At 38.7% G+C, this 26,440-nt stretch overlaps 2 protein-coding genes across 13 annotated transcripts in view; one reads left to right on the forward strand and one right to left on the reverse strand.

The window, feature by feature from the left end:
• Nucleotides 1-2,813, forward strand: part of galr2b (galanin receptor 2b) — an 8,127-nt gene extending 5,314 nt beyond the window's left edge. For both annotated transcript variants that reach the window (XM_025064850.1, XM_008329295.3), the window contains exon 3: nucleotides 1,949-2,813. In XM_025064850.1, coding sequence (XP_024920618.1) covers nucleotides 1,949-2,711 — 763 coding nt within the window. In that variant the 3' untranslated portion in view covers nucleotides 2,712-2,813. The remainder of the gene's footprint in view (nucleotides 1-1,948) is intronic.
• Nucleotides 1-26,440, reverse strand: part of axin1 (axin 1) — a 33,640-nt gene that overhangs the window by 1,238 nt on the left and 5,962 nt on the right. For 5 of the 11 annotated variants that reach the window (XM_025064841.1, XM_025064840.1, XM_025064839.1 and 2 more), the window contains 11 exons: nucleotides 25,438-25,594; nucleotides 21,661-22,614; nucleotides 19,436-19,576; nucleotides 17,218-17,314; nucleotides 15,864-16,001; nucleotides 13,728-14,224; nucleotides 13,495-13,647; nucleotides 12,727-12,978; nucleotides 12,530-12,637; nucleotides 10,317-10,466; nucleotides 9,246-9,951 (listed from right to left, as the gene is read on the reverse strand). In XM_025064841.1, coding sequence (XP_024920609.1) covers nucleotides 9,825-9,951; nucleotides 10,317-10,466; nucleotides 12,530-12,637; nucleotides 12,727-12,978; nucleotides 13,495-13,647; nucleotides 13,728-14,224; nucleotides 15,864-16,001; nucleotides 17,218-17,314; nucleotides 19,436-19,576; nucleotides 21,661-22,523 — 2,526 coding nt within the window. In that variant the 5' untranslated portion in view covers nucleotides 22,524-22,614; nucleotides 25,438-25,594 and the 3' untranslated portion in view covers nucleotides 9,246-9,824. Of the gene's footprint in view, nucleotides 1-7,386; nucleotides 9,952-10,316; nucleotides 10,467-12,529; nucleotides 12,638-12,726; nucleotides 12,979-13,494; nucleotides 13,648-13,727; nucleotides 14,225-15,863; nucleotides 16,002-17,217; nucleotides 17,315-19,435; nucleotides 19,577-21,660; nucleotides 22,615-23,325; nucleotides 24,160-24,180; nucleotides 24,863-25,437; nucleotides 25,595-26,440 lie in introns of those variants that run through there. The other 6 variants (XR_003052527.1, XR_001761434.2, XR_003052526.1 and 3 more) reach the window with 6 other exon arrangements.

Genomic DNA, 26,440 nt, shown 5'->3' on the forward strand with positions numbered 1-26,440 from the left:
TGTGGCTTTCCACTTTAGTAGACAGAGAGAGCCCTAAATAGACCATTCAATTCTCACGCATTAGCATTTAAGCTAACAAAAATCGATGTCCCACTTAAAGTTCCTTTGCAGCAGTGACAGGCTATGACTGTTTATGTCAGAGATTTAGAAAAGGTGCCACTAAAGCAATAATTGTTAATAAAGGTGGCTAGCAAGGAGGTCAAGAGCAACAAAGGAAATCATGAACGCACGTTAAAAGTATTAGCAAAGTTGTGACTCAGAAATATTTTAATCTTGATTTATTGATTTAGTCCTAGCCTCGAAAAGCAATTTTTGATTTGAAACCATCTTCAAAACTCTATCGATTCTCGGTGTACCTCTAACAATAAAGGTTACGTATAAAAAAGAAAACATCAGGTTTGTCAACGCAACAAGGACAAGTTGGACAACCGCATGTACCTTAAAGGACACTTCTCTGCTCTTCTCTCATCATCAACAGTACTCCTAACCTTGAGGATTAGCACTGCATTGACACATGCACACACACAATTCCCCCATGATGCATCAGTGCACTGCCCTGGTAAACAATGTTTGCGTCTGCTGTTGACGGAATTTCTCGCCGATTTTTTAAATTGACATAAAATGGAACACTCACAACACTGGTATGGAATAGGGAGTATACGCAACGTACAGTAAGACGTGATGGAGCACCGTCTGCGCAATCATGTCACCGACGCAAAAAACATGGATGGAAAATACACATTATGTAAACCCAGAGCTGTTTACACAAATCCACATTTCACCATGTTCTCTTGCGTTGTCATTCGGGAAAGACTAATTTGGAGTGAACAAAGAAACAAAACAACTCAGCTCAAGGCACTGTGTGCGCATGAATATAAAATGCTACAAAACTTGCGGCTTACGTGGTGTACCCTGGCTCCATTCCAGCATTTTACAGAGCAGAAGGGTTATTATCCCTTTGTCTGTGGAGAGCCGAGGTGTAAATGAGCAAAAACACAGCATCACATTATGAGAAGGTGAACGAACAGGTGTAAACGAGAGCGGGGTGTTTCACATGGTCTCGCTGAATAGACATTCTAACGGTGTGTGATGTGATTCACGACTCCATGTTTTATTTAAATTTTTTTTTTTTAACCAATCGGACAAAAGACACGGATGAGGAAAAACCCGGTGATTGTAAAATGCCCTGAACCCTTTTACTAAAGCTCCCTAAACCCAGTGGTGCACTGGAGTCCTCAACTGGTGTCTTGATGGAATTGTTTGTCTTTCTTAGTCGCAGCAACATATTTCCCAGAGGTGTTCCCTTATCGTACTGTAAGCCTCTGTGTTTGAAGCGTGGAAATATGAATCTCATTGTAGGCTGTATTCACACGGTCGACACTGCTACAGAAATCCTTCAATCCCTTCATTTACTGCTTTAACATTGTGATTATTGCTTCAGGGACTGGAGCCAATTCCAAGCCATTAGACTCACATTCATATACTATACGGCAGTGGCGCCTAATAAGTAGATCGGGATCTAGAGGTAGATCGCAAAGGAAGTGCCGGTAGATCATGAGCAACTGAAATTAAAAGATTAAAATATACATATATTATATGATGTTGCCCAATTAAAATAGCCCGTAATCAGGGATGGTCAATATTGTCCAAACACGTAATAGCCAATTCCGATATCAACCGATACCGATATAGTGGGGCAGTAGTGGCCGAGTGGTCAAGGAAGTTAAGTGCCATCTGCTCACTAAGGTGATGGGTTAAAGCAGTGTATCTCAATTATTGTCTGCCATGCACCCCCTAGGGGACAGAAGTGCCCCCACCATCCCCTGAATTAAAATACCAGATCCTGCACCTGGTAATATTTATCTGTTTGTATTTATCTGTACAAACCACTATTCTGCATACAATCCCGTTTGATGTTCTATGCTAATACTGCTTTTGTTTCGTACAGATATCTGGCCATCCGTTACCCACTCCGCTCCAGGGAGCTACGCACTCCGTGTAACGCAGTAGTGGCCATGGTGGTCATCTGGGGCCTCTCTCTGGTCTTCGCAGGTCCATATCTCAGCTACTACGACCTGGTCGACTACGCTAACAGCACTGTTTGCATCCCGGGTTGGGAGGAGCAGAACCGCAAAGTTCTAGACACGTGTACCTTCCTGTTCGGCTATGTCATCCCCGTGCTCATCGTGAGCCTGTCGTACACTCGGACCATCAAGTACCTGTGGACGGCCGTCGACCCACTTGATGGCATTTCGGAATCCAAGAGGGCCAAGCGCAAAGTCACCAAAATGATCATCATCGTGACAGTTCTCTTCTGTATCTGCTGGCTGCCGTACCACGTGGTGATCCTCTGCTACCTTTACGGAGATTTTCCTTTCAATCAGACCACGTACGCCTTCAGGCTCCTCTCCCACTGCATGGCCTACGCCAACTCCTGCGTCAACCCCATCGTCTACGCCCTCGTGTCCAAGCACTTTCGCAAGGGTTTTAAGAAGGTCTTCAGCTGCATCTTGAGCAAAAACGGCAGGAACAAGGTTCACGTGGTCCAAGTGGCCAACACCGTGCCTGGATTTGAGGCGGGCTCCACGGAGGTGTCGCAGATGCACGAGGAGAACGCGCGACAGAACGAGTGCGAAATGATAAACAGGCCGATCGCGGAGCCCCGGGAGGCGACGGTGACACTGAATTTGCCCTTTCAGCGGCAGACTTGACGAGTGACTCAGCTTGGCCTCAGCGCTCAGCACAGATTGCCTTTGCGAGACTCAGCAGCTTGTAAGTGTTTCAACTGAACGAGTATTACAAATCAGATATAATCGCATAATCGCATCACGTATGTTTCGGTAAAAAAAAAAAAAAAACCCCATCCCGTTTTTTTCGGAAAAAAAAAAAAAAAACCCCATCCCGTTTTTTTCGGAAAAAAAAAAAAAAACCCCATCCCGTTTTTTTCGGAAAAAAAAAAAAAAACCCCATCCCGTTTTTTTCGGAAAAAAAAAAAAAAAACCCCATCCCGTTTTTTTCGGAAAAAAAAAAAAAAAAACCCCATCCCGTTTTTTTCGGAAAAAAAAAAAAAAACCCCATCCCGTTTTTTTCGGAAAAAAAAAAAAAAACCCCATCCCGTTTTTTTCGGAAAAAAAAAAAAAAAACCCCATCCCGTTTTTTTCGGAAAAAAAAAAAAAAAACCCCATCCCGTTTTTTTCGGAAAAAAAAAAAAAAAAAAACCCCATCCCGTTTTTTTCGGAAAAAAAAAAAAAAAAACTTAAAAAAGATATGCATTTACAGATATTGCTATATATATTTTGCTTAATACAACGAAAGAGTGAAAAAAAGTTCAGTTTGTATTTCTTGTTTCTCACCGTTAACAATGCATGGTATTTATTTAAAAAAAAAAAGATCTGTGGAATTCTGCCTGTTGTGTTCTTTCGTCATAAAAATTTTAAAATCAAAAGCTAATATTTTATTAAATTATTTAATTTTAGACCTTACGTGTAGTTAGTGATTTTTATTTATTCACTTGGTTTACAAAGTGAGTGTCAAATGCTGATGACTCACCATTATGCAGATAAAGACAGTACGTACTCCTTGTAAAAAGCTATCGTCACCTAACATCGAATGCCTGGTCTTTAGACGTCACCATGACGACACTTGACTTGCGTATTGTATAAAACTAAGCAGACTAGTTGACTAGTTTTATTAGCTTCAAGGTTGTTCCTATTATAAATACGAATTCAAAGTGTATCAACATTTTAAGACAGTTATTTATTTTCCTTGAAATTTTCTTTTAGGAAATAATCAATGAGGAATAAGCGCAAATAATCTTTTTTTACCCACAGGTAAACCTCTGCTGGACTTTACGCTTTTAACTGTATGCTGTGTCCAATTCTTATTATGAGTCTATGAATTCAGATTAACTTAACAGTTGTGTTGTTATTTCTCCAGCAATGCATTAATGGCATGTTTCTGTTCTGGGTAAAATACTATAAAAGTATACATTTGAATATATTTATTAACGTCCTGTTGCATAGTTAAAGAGTTATGTAATTTTTTTAGGAAAACAAACGTGTATTTTGTGTATTAAGCGATGTACTGTAAAAAGCTTTGATACGATGACGTACACCTTCTGTTCTGTCCTTGGCTTGTGTTCTACCTCAGCGCTAATAAAAGAGACAAAAAAATAAATTCATTAATGCCGGCAGATTTCTGGGATTGTGTAAGGTGTAATCTGCTGAACGGGAGAGTCATTTTTCCTTCAATATTCTAGGCTATTTGCCTCCAGAGTACACAGTAATCAGAGACTCAGCTGCTCACCTCAGTGATCACATCTAATCATCATGTAACTCCATCTCCACACATTTTCCCACACTTTGATATTTCCTTTACTTCTTTTCACGCAGCCTCCCTGACCTTTTTTTTCTTTTCAAACATTATTTACTTTATCGTGACTGTGCTTAGTGCCTTACGTGTTTATTTCTTAAGCCTTCATTTTTTTTTTCTGACTCATACCGATCTTATTTTTTTCTGTTCTCCGCGCGACTAAATCATCTGTTATTTTTCTGCACGGACTGTACAGATGCAACGTGTCCTGTGTTTATGAGCATCTAACAGAAAATAACAGTGTAATTTTGCTGGCTGTGAATGTTTCTAATGTCAGAGGAGAATATGAAATGAGTCAACGCATGGCGACGTACGAACTACCATCTCAAATCAAATGGGGGAAAAAACACTTTAGAGGCTTTTTCTTGCATCAACGTGAATGCAATTGCAGAGCTGAAATCTCTGCTCTGTCAGATAGAGGCCGCAAAAGGCTACGAAGCGGAACATTTTGTACATTCGAGTAAGATTACAAGCACGAACACTTTTATGATGCAACTTTTCTTGAATACGTCAAGAAAATAATTTACATTTTCATTGAAAATAAATGTTCCTGGTTGGTGAGATCAGAAATAAAATACTAGCTCAATAAAAATGTTTTCAATTAAATTCAGCTTGTGTAGTTGGTCGAGGAGGCCAAGATGTAAATACAAAGAAAATACCATTCTTTTTTGTAATCTCAGTGGTACCGCGTTGCTGTCAGAGTGACAGACGGGTTCAGGGCAGAGATTGGAATACATTAGAGATCAGCTCTGAGTTTGCGTTTGCTGACAGCGGTGATGGACAGGGTGGCAGACCAGTTCAGTCAGAAGGCACCTGGGATCATTGTGTTTGCAGATGACACCGTATTGTGTGAAGAGAAAGGAAGGAAGTGGGAGAAAACCCAGACAGTGCACAATCGATGAAGATGAAAGGGATGAAGACAGAAAAGCATGGAGCATCGGGGGTGATGGATGGCTGAACGATAACAGAAGTAAGACCTAGTAGGATGACTCATGAGACGGGGCTTCAGTCAGGTGTGAATGTGCAGGCAGGAAGGATGGTAGGAATTTGTGTTGGGAAAAATGGTGGATATGTTGGGAAATAACTTAGAAAAGTAGTTGCCAGGCAGGGGGAGGGGGGTAGGGGGTAGGAAATGCTAACAAATACATAAATGTACTATAAAAGGATACAGAGGAGTTGAATGACGGAGCCATGTGACATTTGTATAATGAGACATTTAGAAGAAATGTAAATCATGGCATTTATACACGTTGATATACACTTAATGGACATAAATACGCAGTGTCAATTTTATCTGTCAATTTTTAAACCTGTCTATTAAAGTGACATTTTAGTACAATTTTTGATACAGTACATAGTACACAGCTATTATATTCAAGATTTTTTAGCTTTTCTAACCCCTCGCTGTTCTATTTGTCTTTGCTTTTGAGCTACTACGGTGTTAGCCCTGAAGTCTCTGCTAGCAGTGCTTCTCAATTATATTCTGTCATGCCCCCCATGGGGAGAGAAATGTTTTCATGCCCCCACCCTCCCCACCAACACTTTCGCAAATTGAAATACTATTAAGAACCTGATCACATGTATATTTGTATATATCTGCACAAACCACTGTATGACCTAGTGGCTAGAAGCTTTCTATCATTCAAGCATTGCAGCAGTGGTACACTTATGTCCAGTGTGCAATATTTCATTGGAAGCCCCTCACGCCCCACTATTTGAGAAACACTGGCTTACAGCTACATATGTTGCATTGGCTTTCCACTGGCTTCAAACAGCAATATTACTTGATAAATATTTAATCACCTTATTTTAATTTCTGAAATCTGCTAGTACTCTGTTTGTGATCTACCAGTAGTTCGTTTAATTTCTGAAATCTGCTAGTACTCTCTTTGTGATCTACCAGTAGTTCGTGATCTACTTATTGGGCATCCCTGCACTGAAGGCTCTGTGGATTTTGAACAGTTTCGAATCGGCCTAAAAGACTGGACTCCTCTGGACAGAAAACTCAGACGTTGGACATGAAACTGGTCGTATTTAACCACCTTCACAATGTACCGTCAAGGCCTGATCACCTGATTCTCACTGGGTCTGATATTTACTAACTGAAGACCAATGTCTCATGTGCTAGTTTTATTGCATGTGTTTATTGACCAGGTACCATTTACTGTAACTGTAACCATGCCAGTACGCAGACAGAATCAGGTCAGGGATTCTGAAAGTGCCAACGCTGCTGACAAACTCGAAAACATTCGCACAGAAAATGTGGACACAGACGGTGAAAAGAAAGCTTCCATTTTTGTTTCTCTTTTTTGGGTAGATATGAGCACACAGCAGTGGTAAAGGCACTCTGTTCGTTACATACATGTGGCTGATCTTGAGGTTTGCTTTCATAGCTATAATTGTAAAAAAAAAATTTAGGATATTAAAAAAAATAATACAATTGTACAAAAACAAAAAAAAAAAACCCACTGAAACCACATACACTGCATGAAGTGATTTAGGCTCACCCAAAAACAAAAAACATTCCAAACAGATATATCTCAAATACTGGGCTTCCGTGCAGCAACACAGACATAATGAAGCACTCTAGATTCAAGGTAAACCCGACTGTTTTTTTTAATATTCCCTTTCATCACTAGAAGCCTATTATTCTAACACATTCCCCACTACGTACTGCCGCACAATCGGGGGGGGGAGTAGGCACAGTGGCCTTGAATTTAAATATCATGCATTTCCTTCAGTAACTCCATCAGTGCCATTCCTTTTCCTTTCGCTTTGTGTAAACGTGGCGCACATTTTCCGAAAGATAATACTGAATTTGATTTGTCTGGCATTTCCTTTTCGCTGGATTGTCTACACGTCTATACGCGTGTTTGTGTGTGTATTTATATATATTCATATATACATATATTCATATATACATGTATATGAGTATATTTTATATGTACTGCATATAAAAACATGTACACATACACATATATGTACATACATATATACACACACCCAGAAGTCGCTATCAAAGATAAAATAAAACAACACTTCATCATCATTTCAAATGTGCATTATAGCATTGTTTCCCAAAGACTGGGTCGTGACCCTCAGGTGGGTCACACGAGATTTCTTTTGGGTTGCCTCGCATCACGTTTCCCAGGAGTTTACAACTAATGTCTATTGATTTGGGTCGCGAAGGTTTGTGACTTTTTAAATACGGGTCCCCAGAAAAAAAAGTTTAGGAAACACTGCATTATGGGATGCTTGTCTGCAGCAATGTTGCCCTCCACTTGTATTTTCTCTTTTCCCCAACAGTGGTGAAACTTAGAACTACTTGTTTGTGTAATGCAAGTGCAAGAAGGCAAATATTAGACAATTTAAACAATATTCAACAATTTAACTTAAATTAAGTTTGAAACTTAGTTATAAAAAAAATTATATTTATAGCAATAGGATATGTACAAAATTTGCAGAGTTGTCCCTTCTGTGCATCAAAGGCCGAATGTAAGTGTTGTAGAGAAATTCAATAAATACACATAAATAAATAATATTATTAATGGAAATATTATTATGACATTCATCTTAAAAAATAATACAATTTAGGCACCGCTATCTCTCAGGAGTCCTGCAGAATAGTTCTAGGATAGGTCATGTTAAACCCCAGCATCCAACCAACAAACAATAACAAGGTTGTTTGTTTTTAACTAAATCCTCTGTTTTTGTTGAAACGGAGGACCCATGTGTGGAGGCATTTGTTCAACGTTTTATATTTTATACTGCAATCAAGACAATCCAGAAAACACATTATATCACATAAGTGATATTGACTAAGTGTCTCCTGATAATTTGATAGAAGTATTATGAGTATTCAATTATACCACATAACATGCAAGTCATCTCCATTGTACTAGTATAGCTTGCATCATCAAAAAAAAAAAAAAAAAAAAATCAATCCGGTTTATTAATGTGTCAGATATGTCAATAATAACCTAATGTTTCATTTCCGCCTTTGTTGGCATTTTGAACCTATTAATCTCAAATGCAAAGACAAGCTAAATTAAAATCCAACTTTGCATAGATATTTATCAGTCCGTCGTATTTGGAATATTACTGTAGTATTGCTTCTGAATCTCATATTAAACGTATCGTTTGAATGTCCTGCTACATTTCGTTCACAATTAAGGTGGACTGCCTGAATTCCAAATCATTGACTATACAGTAAAATGTATCTGCCTTAATGCAACCCACATTCATGTCACAGTGTTTGGCCACGTTTTTCTTCCATTATTAAAAATGCACAGTCTGAATCCCTCAAAATCTGCATATTCATCTGAATATTTTAAATCATTTGGGTTGGATGACGCAATCAACCTTCTGACCTGTGTGTGCGATAATTCTAAAATTGAAGTTCAGACACCGAATACGAGCTTTGTAGAAACGATTTATGCCACAGCGGTTCTAGGGGACTGCGGTAGACTCAGCGAGAGTCTCTGTTTTTCTGTTGTGTCACAGTGTCTTGTGCTTCAGAACTTCTGCAGGCTGCTCTCTCTGACAGAGACTGTGGTTATGCAACACAAAGAAAACAAAAGTGCAACTCAACTGAACGCTACAAAGCGAGTTCAATAGAGTAATGAGAGGAGTTTGAGTCCACAGGGAGCTGAGCACAAACAAACACACAGAAAAAGAAACAGCCACTGTAGATCAGTGTTATCCAACCTTGTTTGAGCCACGGCACATAATTGACATTTGAAAAAAAATCCCACTGCCATCCAAAAAAACAAAATCTTCTAGTTTCAATTTAGTCACAGGTTACTTACTCAGCCTTTTTAGTTGAACACGATGCTGATATACTCACAGGAATTGAAAAGAGAGTTCAAAGCGTCCTTTTTAGTTTTTATGGCTGCCACCTGGTGGAAGAGTATATAATTGTTCTGCCTCTCGGTGCTGCAAAGCTAGACAAAATTATTTGCAGTGAATAAACAATGTTTTTTCAACCAATTAAAACTGAATAATTTCCCATGGTACACCTGATGATCTCCACAGTTGTTGGCACTCACCGCTGTAGGAAATCTTCAAGAGGAGCCACATTCATGCTTCAGTAAGACCGGACATTAGTGTTTCACTTAAATAGATATAAAACTTTGTTATTTCGTAACACAAACTGTACACAATCGGTAGCAGTGCATATAAAAGTTGCAGAGATTGCGTTAAGTGTCTTAAAAAAAGGAACTCACCATATCAAAAATATGAGGCTTCAGGAGAACTTTTGTTCTTCATCTACTGTATACGCTCTTTAAACGTCTACATTAGAAGTGAGAGGAAAAAAACAGGTTCTTCGTCCAGTGTAACGCGACATCCCTCCTGTATCTATCCTTCCATTCCTCCTCCGTGAAAACAAGACTTCCTGTTTGCCATCCAAATTCTCTCCATTTTCTCTCTCCTCCATTTTTCAACTTTCCACTTTATTCAATCTTCTCGACTTTACCGACGATCTTCTCATCAAAGATGGGCAACGTAGCATCATCCTCACGTACCTCCTCAAACACAACACCACAGTCAAACTCGTCGCTCACTTTCTTGAAATAATACCTACATGGAAAAAAGCACAAAGTGTATTTGCCAGATTAAAAAAAAAAATTACTTCAAAAAGACGAGCTTCAGGTGGTGTCATAATGAATCAGTAGCAGGTGTGGCTAATATGATACTTTGTTTCCATGTTAGCTTCCTTGCTAACAAAAAGAGACGAAGTATACGTTGACCTGAGCTTGGTGCTCCCTCTGCTGGGCGATAACTGTCATAAGGTAAATACTTATTTTTACTTACCTTACTTTGTCATCTTTAAGCTAGCTTTTTTGACAATAAGACCATTATTTGGTAACGCTGAACTTCATTTTGGATTCTTGTTTTTTTTTTCATGAATAAAAAAAAAGATCGAATCGCTGCATAAATCTCACCTGTAGTTTCCTTTCTTTGTTAACAGTTCTTTGAATTGGCCCAGTGTGACAACTCTTTCTTTCACAGACGTCCTGTACGGAATCTGTTCTTCACAGAAGTAGTACGCCACCACGGTGTTTTCACATGGCGGCTTTTTAGTGCCTTTATGCCTGCACATTATTAAAAAACAAACAAAAACAAAACAAACGTTAAAGACACTTCCAATCAGCTCATTTGTTTCTATCATAAACTGAGGATTTTTTTTTAAACCTGAGTCATAATTGATTTACCAACTGAGTATTCCAATCAGCTCATTTGTTTCTATCATTTTTTTTTAAACCTGAGTCATTATTGATTTACCAACTGAGTACATTTCATTTTCGAAGAGACTTCCTTACCGTATAACCTCCATGTCTTACAGTAATTTAATAGAAAAGAAAAACCTTCTATATATAAGTTCTTTCTATAAGTGATGCTTTTCTAAATGCAGTCACTCTGTCAGAGGTTATTACACCTGGTTCTCTGAGAGCTTTTATTGTTTAAATGTTAAAGCAGTGTTTGTGCGCTTTGTTTTTCCCCAGTACGCTGAAATACAACCTGAATAAATTAGTACAAGGCCATTACAACAATTCCAGGTACCCGAGAGGTGAAAGGTCACAATCAAATGAATCAAATTCTCACACAATATTAACAACTGCAGGTGGTGAAGACTCACTATCATTCTTTACCCTTCATCAGGCGTCATTGCAGTGCATTAATGAGATTAGTGAGAATCCCAACACTTAGCCACTACTGCCCCCCACTGACTGTAGAAGGACAGTCCAATTGTTTTTCAATTAACACATTTCTATGTATATTATCTATTTCATGATTTTGTGTGCATCAACCAGTGTAGTCCTACATCATATATATTCCCTCAGAAACATGTTGTTTTGTTCAGAAAAGCATCCTTTTTGCCTTTCCTGGCCTCACATGTCAAGTATCTTCCTCACATGTCCTTGTTAGAAAATGATGGCGCAGTCAAGGCTTTTGAAAAAGGATCCACATTACATTTTCGGAGGACTGATCTCAGGTCTCCATACAGTAGGTCTCTACACAAAGAGGGACGCAGTGCCACTCCAGTTCCCTTTTATCAGCCTCTCACACACAGACACTCTCCTCCTCCATCTGCTGAGGGTACTTTTGAGATCACAGTCAAACGAGCTTAAAAACAAAAAAAAAACCAACAAAAAAAAAAAACACGGATTGCAAAATACATCAGTCTTTCTGTGCATTTACTGAAGGCTCTGTTATCCTATTCCGGCGATTTTTAACTTAAAAAATAAAATAGCAATTACATGTTGTGTGTTTTCTTACAGACTGTAAATCGGTCCATTTTTTTTGGTTGAGGGCGTGTGTCAAACTCCTGGCCCACAAAATCCACAGATCTTAACATCGACATGTTCAGTTTAAAGTAATGGTCTCCAACCCCTGGTCTGGGGACGGGTGCCGGTCCGTAGGTCATTTGGTACTGGCCGCAAAAAATGTACTTTTTTACTTTACTTTACTTTTTTATTCAGAGAAAATCAGTCAATGTTTCAAAACAACAGGTCATTCAGACTCTGATACTAATAGAAGAAAGTCTACAAGATGTTTTATATTGAAAATTTAATGATGACCCGGTATTACTGGTCCGCAATAAAGGTTGATACCGGCTGATTGACACGATGGGTAAAATTAGCTGGTTAATTATTTGTGTATAACATATGCATGGCAAGTAATTAACAATTGTAATTATAAGTCCGGTTCTAATCAAAGGTACGTTTACCACAAACTCCATCTCCCATAATACACATCGACATCGTGACTTGCCTTCCGGCACTTGTAAGAATAGTTGAGATACCACAGCAAGGTCAATTTTCATTGTTGTGTATTAGCCTTGGATGACTAGAATCAAACAAAATTGACTGGTTTATTAAAATACCGCCTGGTTTAGTGGTGACTCAACGTAAGTCATGTGAACTCTTAAGCAACCAAACGTAGTGCCTACTGTCTGTCATGTGAACTCTTAAGCAACCAAACGTACCGCCTACTGTCTGTTGCTTTGCAAATATTTGTAGATTTTGGATTTGTGTTGTGTTTATTATTTTCTTTATTCTGACTCACTAACTTTTAATAGTGAGAATGAGGATTCCGGTTGGTTGTTGAGACCTAGCTAGAGCAGACAGTTACTGGTAAAACACAGTGGACATACTCAGGCTCCGAGAGCTCGCTGTCAGAGACGGCTGGCACCACGTTGAGTGGAGGGAACACTTTAGGCCTGGCGGCGGAGCGGCCCCGTTGGATCACCTCCATTACGTACCTGACAGAGAGGGAGAGTAAACTACACGTAGAAGCAGATACAGGCTACAGTGCAGAAGGAAAACACAATGACAAATTCCTTTGTCTTACTTTTGCTTCGTCTGTAAAACCCGTGACTTCATTGTTTGCTCTTCAAGACGCCGGCAAACCTCCTCCAACTGGATAAGAGGGCTGGGAGCTGGGTTAGGTGGCATGGTAGGATCCTGGATGAAGGGATGTGACGGCTGCACATCGTTCCTCAGCTGGGTGCTGCTGACACACGGGTACACTGAGCCACATCTGTCCACTGAGCTATGACGGAAAGACTCGTGGCCTGTGATCCTCTTGGACCCAGTGGTACTCCTGAAATGTCATAGTGATAAAGTAAAAATATATATATATATGTGTGTGTGTATATATATATAATTTTTTGCTATTTTCTGTCCCTCTTTATGTCCTCTAGCTGGTTTTTGGGTTAGTTCTTATCTTTTTGTGGTTTCCTTCTAGTATTGTTTTGATGTCTTTTTGCTAAAACTCGGCTTTTTTACTAGAATTCTGACTTTCCTTTAGTTCTTTGGGGGCTTACATCAGTCATATCTTGAGCAAATCTTTAGCTGCTCACTGGGAAATCTCTTTTTTTCCGGACTTACCTTTGTCCATATCAGCTTCTTTTTAATGAGTTAGCCATTCTCTTCTACTACTACTCTTCTGGGTTCTAAGCTTGGTAGCTCATTTTTTTAAAATACCTTTTTAAAAAATAGCCTCTGTCTGCCAAAGAAAATGATTTAAATCGAATTCAATCAATTCAAACATTGAGTCAAATGACTTTTCAGGATTCCAGGTAGAATATAGTTCAAGAGAAAAATCATCATCGCTCACCCATAAGGGCTCTTTTTATGCTGAACCATTTCTTTTTCTCCCTCCATGAGCCACAAAAGAATCTTCTGGTTTTTCTCCACCTCTTCTCCGTTCCCCGTTGTGTCGTAAGGCCGCGCAGACTCAAATTTCCTGTACTCTCTCTTACCTTTGATACTGTTAAAAAAAAGGCTGTCAATAAAATGGTCAAGAAAAAAAAATTATATTATTACAGTCACACGGTAACAGCAGCTGACCTTGGATGCTCCAAAGGATTAGAGCCCATGCCGTCGGCAGAACTGCGAGACTGTACGCGCACCGTAGCCTCCGTTTCCGCCTGCTCCCTGGGCTTCCCACTGCCTGCGTGGTGGATGTGATGCACATGTTTGTGCTGGTGGTGGTGGCTAGATTCTCCCTTCAGGCCTGGATGCCTGGATGGATGTTTGCCCTGGCTTGATGACAAATACTTTCCAGGTCCTGTCGCTTTCCCCGCAGGAAATCTGTCAGGAGAGCACGACCTGGGTGAACGCCATCCTGCTCTGGGAGACAGGCAGCCAGGGGTCTTCATGACCCGCTGAACGTGGTCATCCAGGATGCTTTCTGGGTTCTCATCATGTGCGTCCCGCAGTAGAGCGATAGTGTGGGTGATGTCAGCACAGCGAGAGTTGTAGTTCTGAGGATAAACAGCAGATGGGAACCTGTGACCAGATAATCCTGTAGCTGTAGACGTCGTGGCTTCCTCGCCGTTCTCTTCCTGAGGAGATAATCACACAGAATATAAATATAATCTGATTAAATTCAAAATGAATGATCAAGTGATACCATAAAAAATGTAAAATTTAAGATTGTAGTACATGCAGTTGGACAAAACATGGTGCAATTAATCATTTTCATTCCTCTGTAATAACACAGACTTTGTTCTATTCAACCAGCAGAGGGCAGATTTTCCACACGTGCAAATGTAAGGCCTTGAGGTTTTAAAACAGAGGTTTGATACGTGACATTTTTAAACAAAAGGCCGCAATACAGCAGAGCTCACACTAACAATTATAGTGTATTTTAAAGTAGAGTAGTAGTAGAGTAGTATCCAAGTTCCACAATCATACTACACCGATACTTTGGAATGGCATTTGAATGAATAACATGGAATAACATAGCATGTAAAGCCAATAATCACAAATAATGACTTCATCTGTCGTCATGGTAACAGGTCAAAGTTCTGAGCAGTCTACATTACTGGGAGGCTTAAGCAGGTAGCACCACAGAACAGTCGGAAAAACTTTGGCAGGAGACGAGAAAGAAAACAAGAGAACAGAGAGACATGGAGGAGAGGTAGTTTTCACTTTCATTTTTGTAGCCCGTCCGTTCCCACTCTTTTAAGTCCAGTGATGTTAATATTTAAATAAACCTTTTTTCTGTGACTTTGCCAGAGCATCCGAATGTGTCAGTAGCCGGCGCTGAGCATCGTTTTGCTGCAGACATTCAAAGGGAACCACAGAGAGATTCTCAGACCGTTTGTATCAGAGCTGAACCACCCTCTGTTCACCGTCCTCTTAAATCCAGCCAACCTGTGAAAGGAGCTGGATTCAGCCAATTATTTCTGGCACTGCGTTAATAACTAATAGGTCTGTGTCTGATACCCAGTTCCTCCTTTTTTACACAATCAAACAATGTCCTCATTTTTTTATTGACTGGCTTAAAACTTTTCATATTTGAGGACTTTTGGATTAGTTTACTTAGACATTAGCTAACCACCTTTGGTGAGTGGTGCTGCTGGGTGAGGGTCACACAGTAGTGTCATCCTTAGGGTCAGATTTAGACCAGGTCGTCATCCTTAGGGTCAGATTTAGACCAGATATGATATACGATATGGTTTCTTTTTATGTAGGTTATATGCTCCTGGCATGTGTGCTCTAGTTTTCTCCTAGTATTACAGTTTCAAGTCTTTTCTCTCTATACCCAAGTACCAAACATGTGTTAGACCTAGCCAGTTTTTCCCCTTACCTAGCCTTGGGATTTTGTTTCTACAGACCATGATTGATGTTATCTTAAGTCCCTCCCCCTAGCTTGTCATATTTATATATTTTGTCCTTCGCAGATGCAAAAATAAGGCATCGTCTATATTTGTTTGCTTTCTAAACTGCTTTAAAATGTAACAAAATTAACAATGTATTGTATTAATGTTATTTTTTAGGATCTAAATTCTACGTTTTTATGGTATATTGTCTGTTTGTTTTAATGTCTTCCACATGCGTTTAGGAAGACAGGAACCTGGTTTATAAAAGAATAGCTTGACTTTACTGTTAAGTGTAGGATTTTACACTAAAAACATTTCTACGCTCCATGGATAGATAGATAGATGTAATTTAAAACAAAGTAAACGTGACACATACCAATCGGACTCTCTTCAGTCGCTCCTCCAGTTTGTCTTGAGCCTCTCTCTCCAGCTGCACCGCTTCCAGTCTGCTGATCAGCTGTGCTGCAAACCTCTCTGGCTCCACGTGAATGTCCTTTGGAATCCTACTTGTGCGCTGAACAAAACAAAACAAAAAATCATCATTGCATTTAAATCAATGCCAACCTTCTTTCACAGGATGCAACTGTGAGTCTGTGACACTGGTGAAAAAAATATATATTAAAAAAAAAAGATAATCTACTGGGTTGTATGCAATGAAAGTGCATAAACAGTACATGAGAAATCACATACGTATACTGTACATATACCTATACCCCTATATATGTGACAATATAAACACTTTGGTAGGTAGGTGCTTTTTCTTTGTAGACATACATGTATAAACATGTACAGTATATACATATATGCATATATACTGTATATCCAAATATATATGTATATATATATATAAATATACATAGACATATACAGTATATATGCAGTACATTATATATATATACTATATATTATATTATATATTATACATACATATATATTATACATATATGTACAAACATATAGTCAGATTTATTCAATTTAAATAATTAATAATAAATAAATAATCAGACACCGTGTTTTCCTGTTTTTTAACAACCAAAAAAGCGTTCCATGGTTAGGATAAACAGGAAAACATTTTTTTAAACCTTGATCATGGTTTTTAGTGGGTTTTCCCTTTTAAACGTTTACAAAAATTTCAACTAGTATAAACCTAGAAGGTACACTATTTTTAAGTGAGTAGTTAATGATGGAAACAAATGAATAGGTGGAAAATGAACTGAAACTTAACAGAATAATCTAAAAGCCTTCCCGATCTCCTTATCAGGATTACATTTCATATGATGGAGTAGGGATATTTGAATGGTATTTTTTATGTATACTAATGTACAGTAATATGTACTCTTCTGCTGTATAAAGCCAAGGCATCCATCCTAATAAGATGCTGTGTGGACTTTTGATTTGAATCTTTACTCTGTGGCCTAATTAGGGCCAGGGTTTTTCGTACCAAGAGACTGTCTCAGCTGCAAAAAAAGGAGGCATCAGGCTGTCAGAGGGGAGGATTCATGTCTGCCAGGCTTTAGCGCACGAAGCTTAAGAATGCATCAAGCTGCATTTAGACAGCTTTCTCTTTCAGCACTAGCTATTCTTACCCTCCATCACAGGCCCTGCGACACAGCGCAGCTTAAATATGCACATCTCCAATGGTGCAAGTGTAAGGAAAATGAGGCAGAGACAGACAGTTGAAAAGAGGGAGCCTTGTAGAGGCAGAAAGGAACAGACCATGAATAACTCACTGGAATATGAGGTAGTGGCAATCGCCCATTTGCTTTGGCACTTTCCTGCATCTCCCTGCGGTGCTGTTTTCGCTGCGTGCACGGTGGCATCCCATCTCTGGAATTAACAATAAAGACATTTCTTAAATTGAGCGCCTCCTCTGCATTTTCACCCAAAACTAACAACTGCTGAAACTTGGATCAAATCGGGGAAAGCAGGATATACGTTCACATACAGTAGCATCACAAAATGTGCTCATAGAATATACACTCGTTACATATTAACATTTTCATTGGTCCATTTATTTCATGTAGTATTTAGCATTGCTGGTCTTAATGCGCTAATTTGCTAATATTCATTTATTATCCCTGTCAAATTTACATCTTTTGGTAAATGTACAGTATGTCTGCACCCAAATAAATGTAATATTTAAAAATAGTTAGCCTGACCATTCATGATTAATCATGTGATCATATTATATTTAATCAATTAAATAATTATATTTTCGCAAAAGGTGGAACACAGATCTTTATATTATTTTTATAATATTTTACCATTTTTTTTAAAGTAGACTTTATGCAGATGATGGAGGACTATTTTAACACATTCAAAAATTTAAAATAATAATAACAATTTTACTTCAAAATGGGAGTAGTTTGAACAATCCCATTTGACAAGACCTTTTATATATCTGGGTTGAAAAACAACTGAGGAATTGGGCTGTAAGTCAGAAAAAGTCTACTGCAAAGACGTGATGACACTTTCTTCGAATTTCACTGACTTGACTAATCAACAACATTTTTCAGTCTCTAACCAAACACTTATCTCTTTAAACTTATAATCGAGCTGTCATTATATATGTCCTACAAAGACATGTATGTGGCTGCTGTCCCTGTCGCTGCAACATCTCAGTTAAGGACATTTCTTGCACATTTAGGATTAATGCAAATGGTATGGGCCTAAAAGGCAATCAGGAAATTTAAGATGGTATCAGACTGATCGGTCCATCCAAATACACACTAATACAGTATATACGATTATATCCAGCAGACCCTTAAGCAAGACCACTAATAGCTACTAGCATACCGCAGGCATGAAGGAATCCACAGCTAACTGAGGGCAGCTGAGCTTAAATTGAGGATAACCAATACGCTGGGAACAGGCACTCCTGATACTAATTACCACGGCTCAGTAGTATTTACTCTTTGAAAGTCTGCTGGCCAATATGGATATAACCCTTTCCCTATTAGGACTATTACTGATGAGCTAACTAATGAGCTATTACTAATGAGCTAATATACACACACACAGCAATCTGAGCATCCAAATCCAGACGGGCAAACTGGCGATAACCAAATAACTTAACATGGTGTAGCATTTTTGTTGAACAACATAGACGCTAAACATTAGTAAGAAGGAACATGGCAGGTTTACAAAATATAATATATATAAAAGTCCAACTGAAACACAGAAGGGGACATTTTCTGTAATCCAGAAGAAGAAATCTCATATCAGCATCATTACACAAATATTACAATTATTACAATAGTGAGCGTATTTTACTGCTGTCTATTTAAGAGGCATGGATTGGGTTGGGTTATTTTTAAAGACAATCATAGGCTTCATTGCTCAACCTATGAACCAGTAGCACTGGGGCAGAGCAACCATTTGAACCCCAAACCTGGTCCTGGATAAACCTCTAAAACAGCTTAAAGATCAAGTTAAAACAATTGATCGTTACGTTCTTTATAATTCAATGTATATTTCTACAGTTGTCAGTAAAGACAAAAATATTTTCCTCTATAAGTTTAGCACTAGGATATATAATTGCTTTGGAAATATACCACTGACTTCAGTTTACAAAAAATGTAAGTAGGCTTGGAAAGGTTGTGACTAAAAATTACTTCAGGATTCCTAATTAGGAACAGAGATCAATTTTTAGTGGCGTTCTCTGGTATGGATAATGAGCACAGCGGGCCTTACTGGCTGCTCCTTTAGTAAAGTGTGAATATGTTAAAAATGGACAGAAAAGCATTTCTGTAGCCAATTAAACTTTGCTTGTTTCTGGCAAACTTATGACATGACTCTTGTTGAAAATAACAACTGGGGGGAAAACTTTGCATAATTTTTTTTTTTTTTTTAAATACAAACGCTACACTTCCTTTTAAAGACATAAGAGCAGTTTTATAACTCTATGCAAAATATTGTGTGCAGTTGCGCGTAAAGAAAAATACATACAAACTGCTGTCAGTGAGGGAAACTGTGTCTGCGTCGCTGGACATACTCTGCTGCTCACTGTCATTGGTGCTGGTGGGAACAGCTATTGTGTAACCAGTGTTGACGTGGTACGGGGTGAGGGTCTCCCGACATGGTGCATGCCTGGACACAAGGACAGAAAATTTTTAGAAAGTATGATAGTACTCTATGTATAGCAAAGTTTACCTCTGAACTCTTTTTCAAAGACGGCCAGATTTGCTAAAGTCAACATGCAGAAGGTCTTACTATTCTGTATGGAATTCACATTAAATATGAATTAAATATGGAAAGTTAATTGCAAAGAGAACAGGAAGCTAAAATTCATGTACTGTGGGCACAATGCTGGTGGACCACATGGGATGCAGACCGCGGGCCACAATTGGACCTTCAGCCCGGAAGTTGGACGTGCCTGCTTTAGGATCACCACAGTTTAAGCATGATGTACGCTAACGGTACAATGCTAAAACTAAATGGCTTTGGTACGAGTCAGAATTGTGGCAGGCATACTTCAGGTATCACTCATTTTCCATTCTATCCCATACCTCCAGAGCACATCAATAAAACAACGTATCGGTAGCATTTATTAGGCCGAGCGTAATTTACCCTTAAAGCTGGCCTTGAATATGGATCAGCTGTCTTAGAAGTCACAGTAAACTGTGCACTCATCTCTTCCATCTTTCATTCTACCTCTCTTGCATATAATTGATCTCTCTGGCACTGCTACATCCTGCAGATATCTGAGCACAGAAAGGCTTTGAGAACAAAACCACATTAAAAAACCAGTCCAGAGAATGAAGAGTAAAAGAGTTCTTCACATTCCCCCAGATCTGTGCAAAGACAGCATTAAATACAGGATTCACGCTATTTATACTGTATATTCACACTCACTGACTTTGCAGGACACATTACAGGGCTTAGTACACATGAATTATTGATGTTAGGCAGCCTCTTATTTTTGACTATTCAAATTAAAATTCCCCAGAGGAAATATCCCAAGCTTTCCTCCTTGTTTGGAATTCAGCGAGAGTTCAACTGGAGACCTTCGTAACCGGCTGATTTTCATTAGCATCCTTACTACAGACACATAACAATGACAGGCAAAGGCTTGGAACCGCATAAAGTGCAACTGATAAATGATATCTCAAGTAGGTTTTATTAGGTTAATCATTTTTCCACACTTATTTATGTATGTGTATGAGTGTGTTAGCAAAGAAATCCCAGTTTGAACCCATACGGATGAATGAGTACATTTGTTTCCTATTATTTTTAAAATGATTAAGTTTAAGGACCTACAGTGAAGTTGGGTTTAGGTCATGATAATCTTAATAAATAAACCCAACTACTGATATATCTTCCAGTCTTCGGCAGCCTTTAATTTCTAAACATTAGTTTTAAAACCCAACTACTGATATATCTTCCAGTTTGGCAGCCTTGGAAATAATTTCTAAACATTACTTTTCTAACTTTATGTAACAAATTGAATTCAAATTAACAGATAGGTTTCACAGATTTGTTATATGAATTTTTGAAATTATTATTAATATTTATAATAGGAATAATTATGAATATGAATTTTTGAAATTATTATTAATAATAAAAGGGTAATTTATAACAGGAATAATTATGGATAAATACTTGGAACAGCCTTTAAAAATAAACAGGGGTACATTTCTTTGTATTTGTATGAATGTACACACACATAAACACATATATATGATTATTTAAAAATCCAGTGTAAAACTGATGAAAAAAACTGAACTTATCTTAGCTAACTTAATCAAATTAACAAAAGAAAGAGAAATTGTATGCAATTGTGATTGTATAGATTTAACTCACACTGAAAATGGGAAAGAAATAGAGCTTTAGATATCACTGGTGACTGATATTGGCCGGGGTCACTTTCTTATATGGTTCAGATGAAGCAGTCTAGAAGGACAATATTCATGGGATGTTCATGTAGACGGTGGAAACCTTTGCTTTCAACTGCATCCAGAACATTTCTAGAACCTGATTGAGTATTTTGGATGCTTCTGACACCTGTCAAAACTGTCAAAACTGTCAAAACCCCATCTTGCTTTCAACCATGTTAATGCAAACTTTATTCCATTCTTTCCTTCTCCTCCTATTTATCTGTTTTTAACCTTTTCTTTAAACCCCGTTTGGGGTTGAGAGCTATAGTAAAGCATGGCAGATTTACAGTACAGTACCTGTCTCTTGTGCCGCTGGTAATCGACTGTGGCGCCGTCTCCATTAGAAACCTTTGGGTAAGCTGGTTGCCTGCTGTGGGGTCATCTTTGAGCTGCTCCTCTGACTCATGCTCACATCTCCACTCTTCATCTTCATTTAGAGTTGGTAAATAACCTGACAGCTCCTTTCCATCCCCAGAAACTGAGCTCTGATCACTGAGGGGCTTGGGGCTCTCACCTCCTGTCTGTGTGTATTCCAAATAAATGTCAGACTTAAGGAACAAAGGGTAGGTGTTGTCTTCCATAATAGTCTGTATCTCGGTCTGAGCCTGGTCAAACATTGCCGGATCGATGGTAAGCTTCATTAAACTGTCTCTGATGAAGGATTTGGTTGCCGGTTTGATCTGTCTGGACACAATCCCATTTGTGTCCAGGATGAACTTCTTGTAGATAGCTTTCGCAAGTTTACCCTTTTTTTCCTCGTTGCTCTCGTTGGCTTCCAGTTTGCGAAAACCACTGCACGCAAACCAGAAGTCAAGCATATCAGTACAGTCCTCCTGCTTGAGAAACATTCTAAACAGATGGATGCCATCCTGGTCATCCAGGAGGGAATGAAGAGACTCTGCCCACTTCAGGAAGGGTGGCGTTGGAGAGGCACTTCCTTCCGGCTCATAACCCAGGTCCAGGTCAGGTCGCCGGGGTGTTGCCACCGATGCGTCGCATTTAAGGGTCTCATTTCTTGAGGAGAAGCTGAGGTTGCTACATTGGCGTTCTTCGCTGCACACCAGCTCACCTTCCTCTCCAGGGACTGGAGGTCTGGGAGCATCTTCAGTAAAACTGCCTCCGAGGCCTGACAGGTAGTCCCTTTTGCCCCTTATGCTCATTGTTCCAGCATTGGAGAATCACGTCCCAGTGGAGCCCACACTGCACAACAGTTAGATCTAGATCTCTACATGTGGGACTGCTGAACAACGCCTGCAAGGAAAGAGTAAAAAATTGATGAGATAAAGTTTTATCACGTCACTGAAAGAAAAGTACTTTTTTGATTTTTTGATATATATATATGTATATATATATATATATATATATACATATATATATATATATATATATATGTGTGTGTATGTATATATATATATATATATATATATGTACATACATACACATACATATATATACATATAAGTATATACGTATATATATAATTGAAAAAAGAACAGCAAGTGCACAAAAAATTATACAAAATATTTCAATTTCTTGTAACAAGCTGAGTCAGTAGAAAGTCCACACTTTACATTTATTTTATTTATTTTTTCAACAAAGCAGATGAGATAAAACCTTATGTTAACGTTCGTATTTTTACTATTGTTTTGGGAATCTCTTAATATGAAATAAATTATATGTAAACTATGTTCTTACAGCTTATTAAGAAAAAATATATAACAACTTTCAGAGGAAGTATAACACGAGTAAAGAGAAACATAATGTCTGCTAATGTTTGCGGTGGAGAAGTGAAATTAAATTGTTAACACTTTTCAGGACATTATTTGACAAAATGGGTTTCAAAATTAGGGGACACAGCACCTTCGTTAACCCCTTAATTGTGAACTCCCTGTGGCACGAGTACACAGCAAAGAACACTTTAATACAAACCTAATATCTGCAATATTTTTGAGGAACACTTACTGTATTTAAACGGTTGTCAGAACCTCCGTCCTCCTACCGCTACCGTTCGTCTTTTTAAATGTACGTATGATAACATTTTCTAATAACATAAACAACCCTTCTTCGGTGTAAAACATGTACAGTGCCAGTAGTTGGATTAATTGTTGTCCACCCAACTGTTATTCACCAGTTAAACATGAAATAATTTTGACAAAACAATAGAACTGTACTCGTATTGTGCTTAGAAATATCAGCGTGGACAAAATAGTTCTTTGCTACCTGTACGTAAAGAGCCGGTTGTCGTTTAGCGCATGCACATTAAAACCAACCGTTCTGCGGTTAAGGTGCATGAATGTAGTGTATGTGGGAGCAGTGATATGTACAAAGGCGTTCTGTGGTGCGTTCAAGTGCTGTCTCTTTTATTCGTTTGCCTTTCTGGACATTGAAATACCGCATCAATGTCATTACGTTCATGGTCTTTGGCCTCCAGAGCCAGCGGAATAACGGCGGCGAATGGGGGAGGGGTAGACCAAGCAACTCTTCATACATTACACACACACACACACACACACACACACACACACACACAGTGGAGAGACGGGCCGACAAGTGCACAACTTTGGCCACACTGTTCAGTGCTTAAATCCCGCGATGTCTTCGCTAAACTCAACCACTCACACCAGCAAAGCCCAACATTGTCTCATGGCCATAAACACGGCAAATTAAACTGTAAAATAGCACATTATGATAAGCCACACTTTAAATGTACCACCGCTCTGCTCCTTTCACTCTCCCTACCCGCCGCTACATCCCCATCTCAGAGATGTGAAAGGAGACACAGATGGAAGAAGAAAAAAAAAGTGACGTATACTTAACCTGTCAAAATCTTCCTGGTGCTTTTAAGTGCATCGGAAATTCACAGCAACGCGACTCGGCTCCGAGCAATGTCACTTTAAAAATAACAAAGAAAACACTTCGTTCTCCGGCTCTCCCTCCATGGCCGTCTGTCTCTCACAGTCTACAGTATCTCTGTACGGACTGGAGCCGTGGCATCAGCGGCAGATGATACACAGCGCCTCGCCCGTTCACTACGCACTATTACCCGTGTTAAAGACACAGTTCAAGCTCCTGGTTAATTAATGTCATATCGCCAGGGTCCCAGTTGGTAGAACAGAACGAAACGGACCCTTGTCTATGAAACAGATAATACAGTGGTTGATATTTGCTTCTTTTACTTTCCTCTCACTCCGAAACCGAATGGCAATTCAGGCATTTGAACAACAGATGGAATACAACAAATGACCTCATCATGGAAGTTTCAACAAGTATTGCAACAAATATTTATCTAATAGAGACCAGATGAATGAATGCTTGTATTAGTCATTTCTGTGTAACCCAGTCTAAGTGAGTTAGATTAGAATTTATTTTAGAAATGTTCTTTTTTTTTCATCTTTAATTTTTGTCTGGTTTGTTTAGTTGAAACATGCGATCAATAATTTTAGCCAAGGGTACACCCAAGATCCATTCAGCATTGGGCCACATTTAAATGAAAACAACCATCACATTTGGACAATTTACAGCAGCGGTCCCCAAACCCCAGGTCATGGACCGGTACTGGTCCCTGGGTCATCTGGTATCAGGCCACAGTGAAGGAATTCATAATTTACTCAAGTTAAAGAGAATATGGCACATTTGTAAAATAATACATTTTTCAGACTTAATAAGTAACAGAATAAAGTCTGAAATATGTTTCATTTTGTGAATTTACTGATTCTAAAAAAAAAACATTCTTCAACAATTTGTGCAGCTCTGTTGGCCCACGGTACTGGCCAAAAGTTCCTCGGAACAGAAAAGGTGGGGCTTGTTGATTTACATCATCCATTTTCCAGCTAAATTGGCAAACCTGTACTGGGAAAGCATGAAGCTTCTTACATGTAATCTGTGTTACCAGTAAACCGATGATGTAGTTTCTTGAAATACTACTTCTCAAGAAAAGGATTTAGTGGAAGTAGGTAATTGTTTCCTTTAGTTTTAGGGACGGTTGGGAAGCTAACGCTAACCGCCTACAGTCATTAAGCAAGCGATATTCTTTTCTTCATTTGTTCAATTGTTGACATCAAAACAATATTTTACCTTGCGTCCTGTTGTATTCCACAGCAGTCCTCCAACCGACTCTCCTCTTCTTGAATTTTCCATCGTGCAGTCGTCTGTCTGCTTTAAAGTCGACATCATGGAAATCTCTGCAAACTCCTCTCGACTATATGCAATTTGCTTTGTGGTCCACGTGTTCCTGGACAGAACCAAACATTTATTGTTGAAGGATAAACTCAACAGAACATTTTAATTATCATTAATACAATCATACGTGTGGAAACATATATTGACCATCCATGTAAAATCCTACAAATAAACCTGATTTTCATTAATACAATCATACGTGTGGAAACATTTATTGACCATCCATGTCCATATCCATGTAAAATCGTACAAATAAACCTGATTTTTTATTTATATACATGCAATACTTATACTTATAATTGTAATACTTATATCTCTAAATTCTAAAAGGTCCTCCAGTATAGACTTCAGTCAGTACGACTTCATGTTTCCACAGTTCCGTCCTTTGAGTTGTCTTTTGTTCCACCTGTCACTTTGGATTAAAGCTTAACTTGGTCCCAAATAGGCTTATCATCGCTGACTACTCTGTAATCAACGCCAGTCCAATAAGGCTTTCTTAAAATGAAAGCTGCGATTCTGAGAGCACAGAGCTGAGATTTCACTCTGTGATCAAAATGAAAAAGTTAAGAATAAAAAGTGCCAAGGAGAGAGCTTTGATTTCATTCAAGTAGTCCGGTCTCATATCAAAGCTGATGGATGTGTTGTGGAGTCCCACTGATGTCCTTGTTAATGTTTGGATTTATTGTTATGGTTCAGCCAAATGAAAGGACCAATCTCACTGAGGCCTATATTTCCTGTTTATTTTTGCTGTACATTAACCCTGTACCATCTATTGACAATACATTGTCTGCTGGCCTCAAGACATTGGGATAAATTAAAATCTTTGGAGTGCCAGTAGAAGTTCAGGATTTCTAATCTGAGGATCAGCATTGAACAGCCAGATCAAATGATGTTCATC

This window comes from Cynoglossus semilaevis, chromosome 17 (assembly GCF_000523025.1).
Source record: "Cynoglossus semilaevis isolate Cse_v1.0 chromosome 17, Cse_v1.0, whole genome shotgun sequence".
Classification (NCBI taxonomy): Eukaryota; Metazoa; Chordata; class Actinopteri; order Pleuronectiformes; family Cynoglossidae; genus Cynoglossus; species Cynoglossus semilaevis.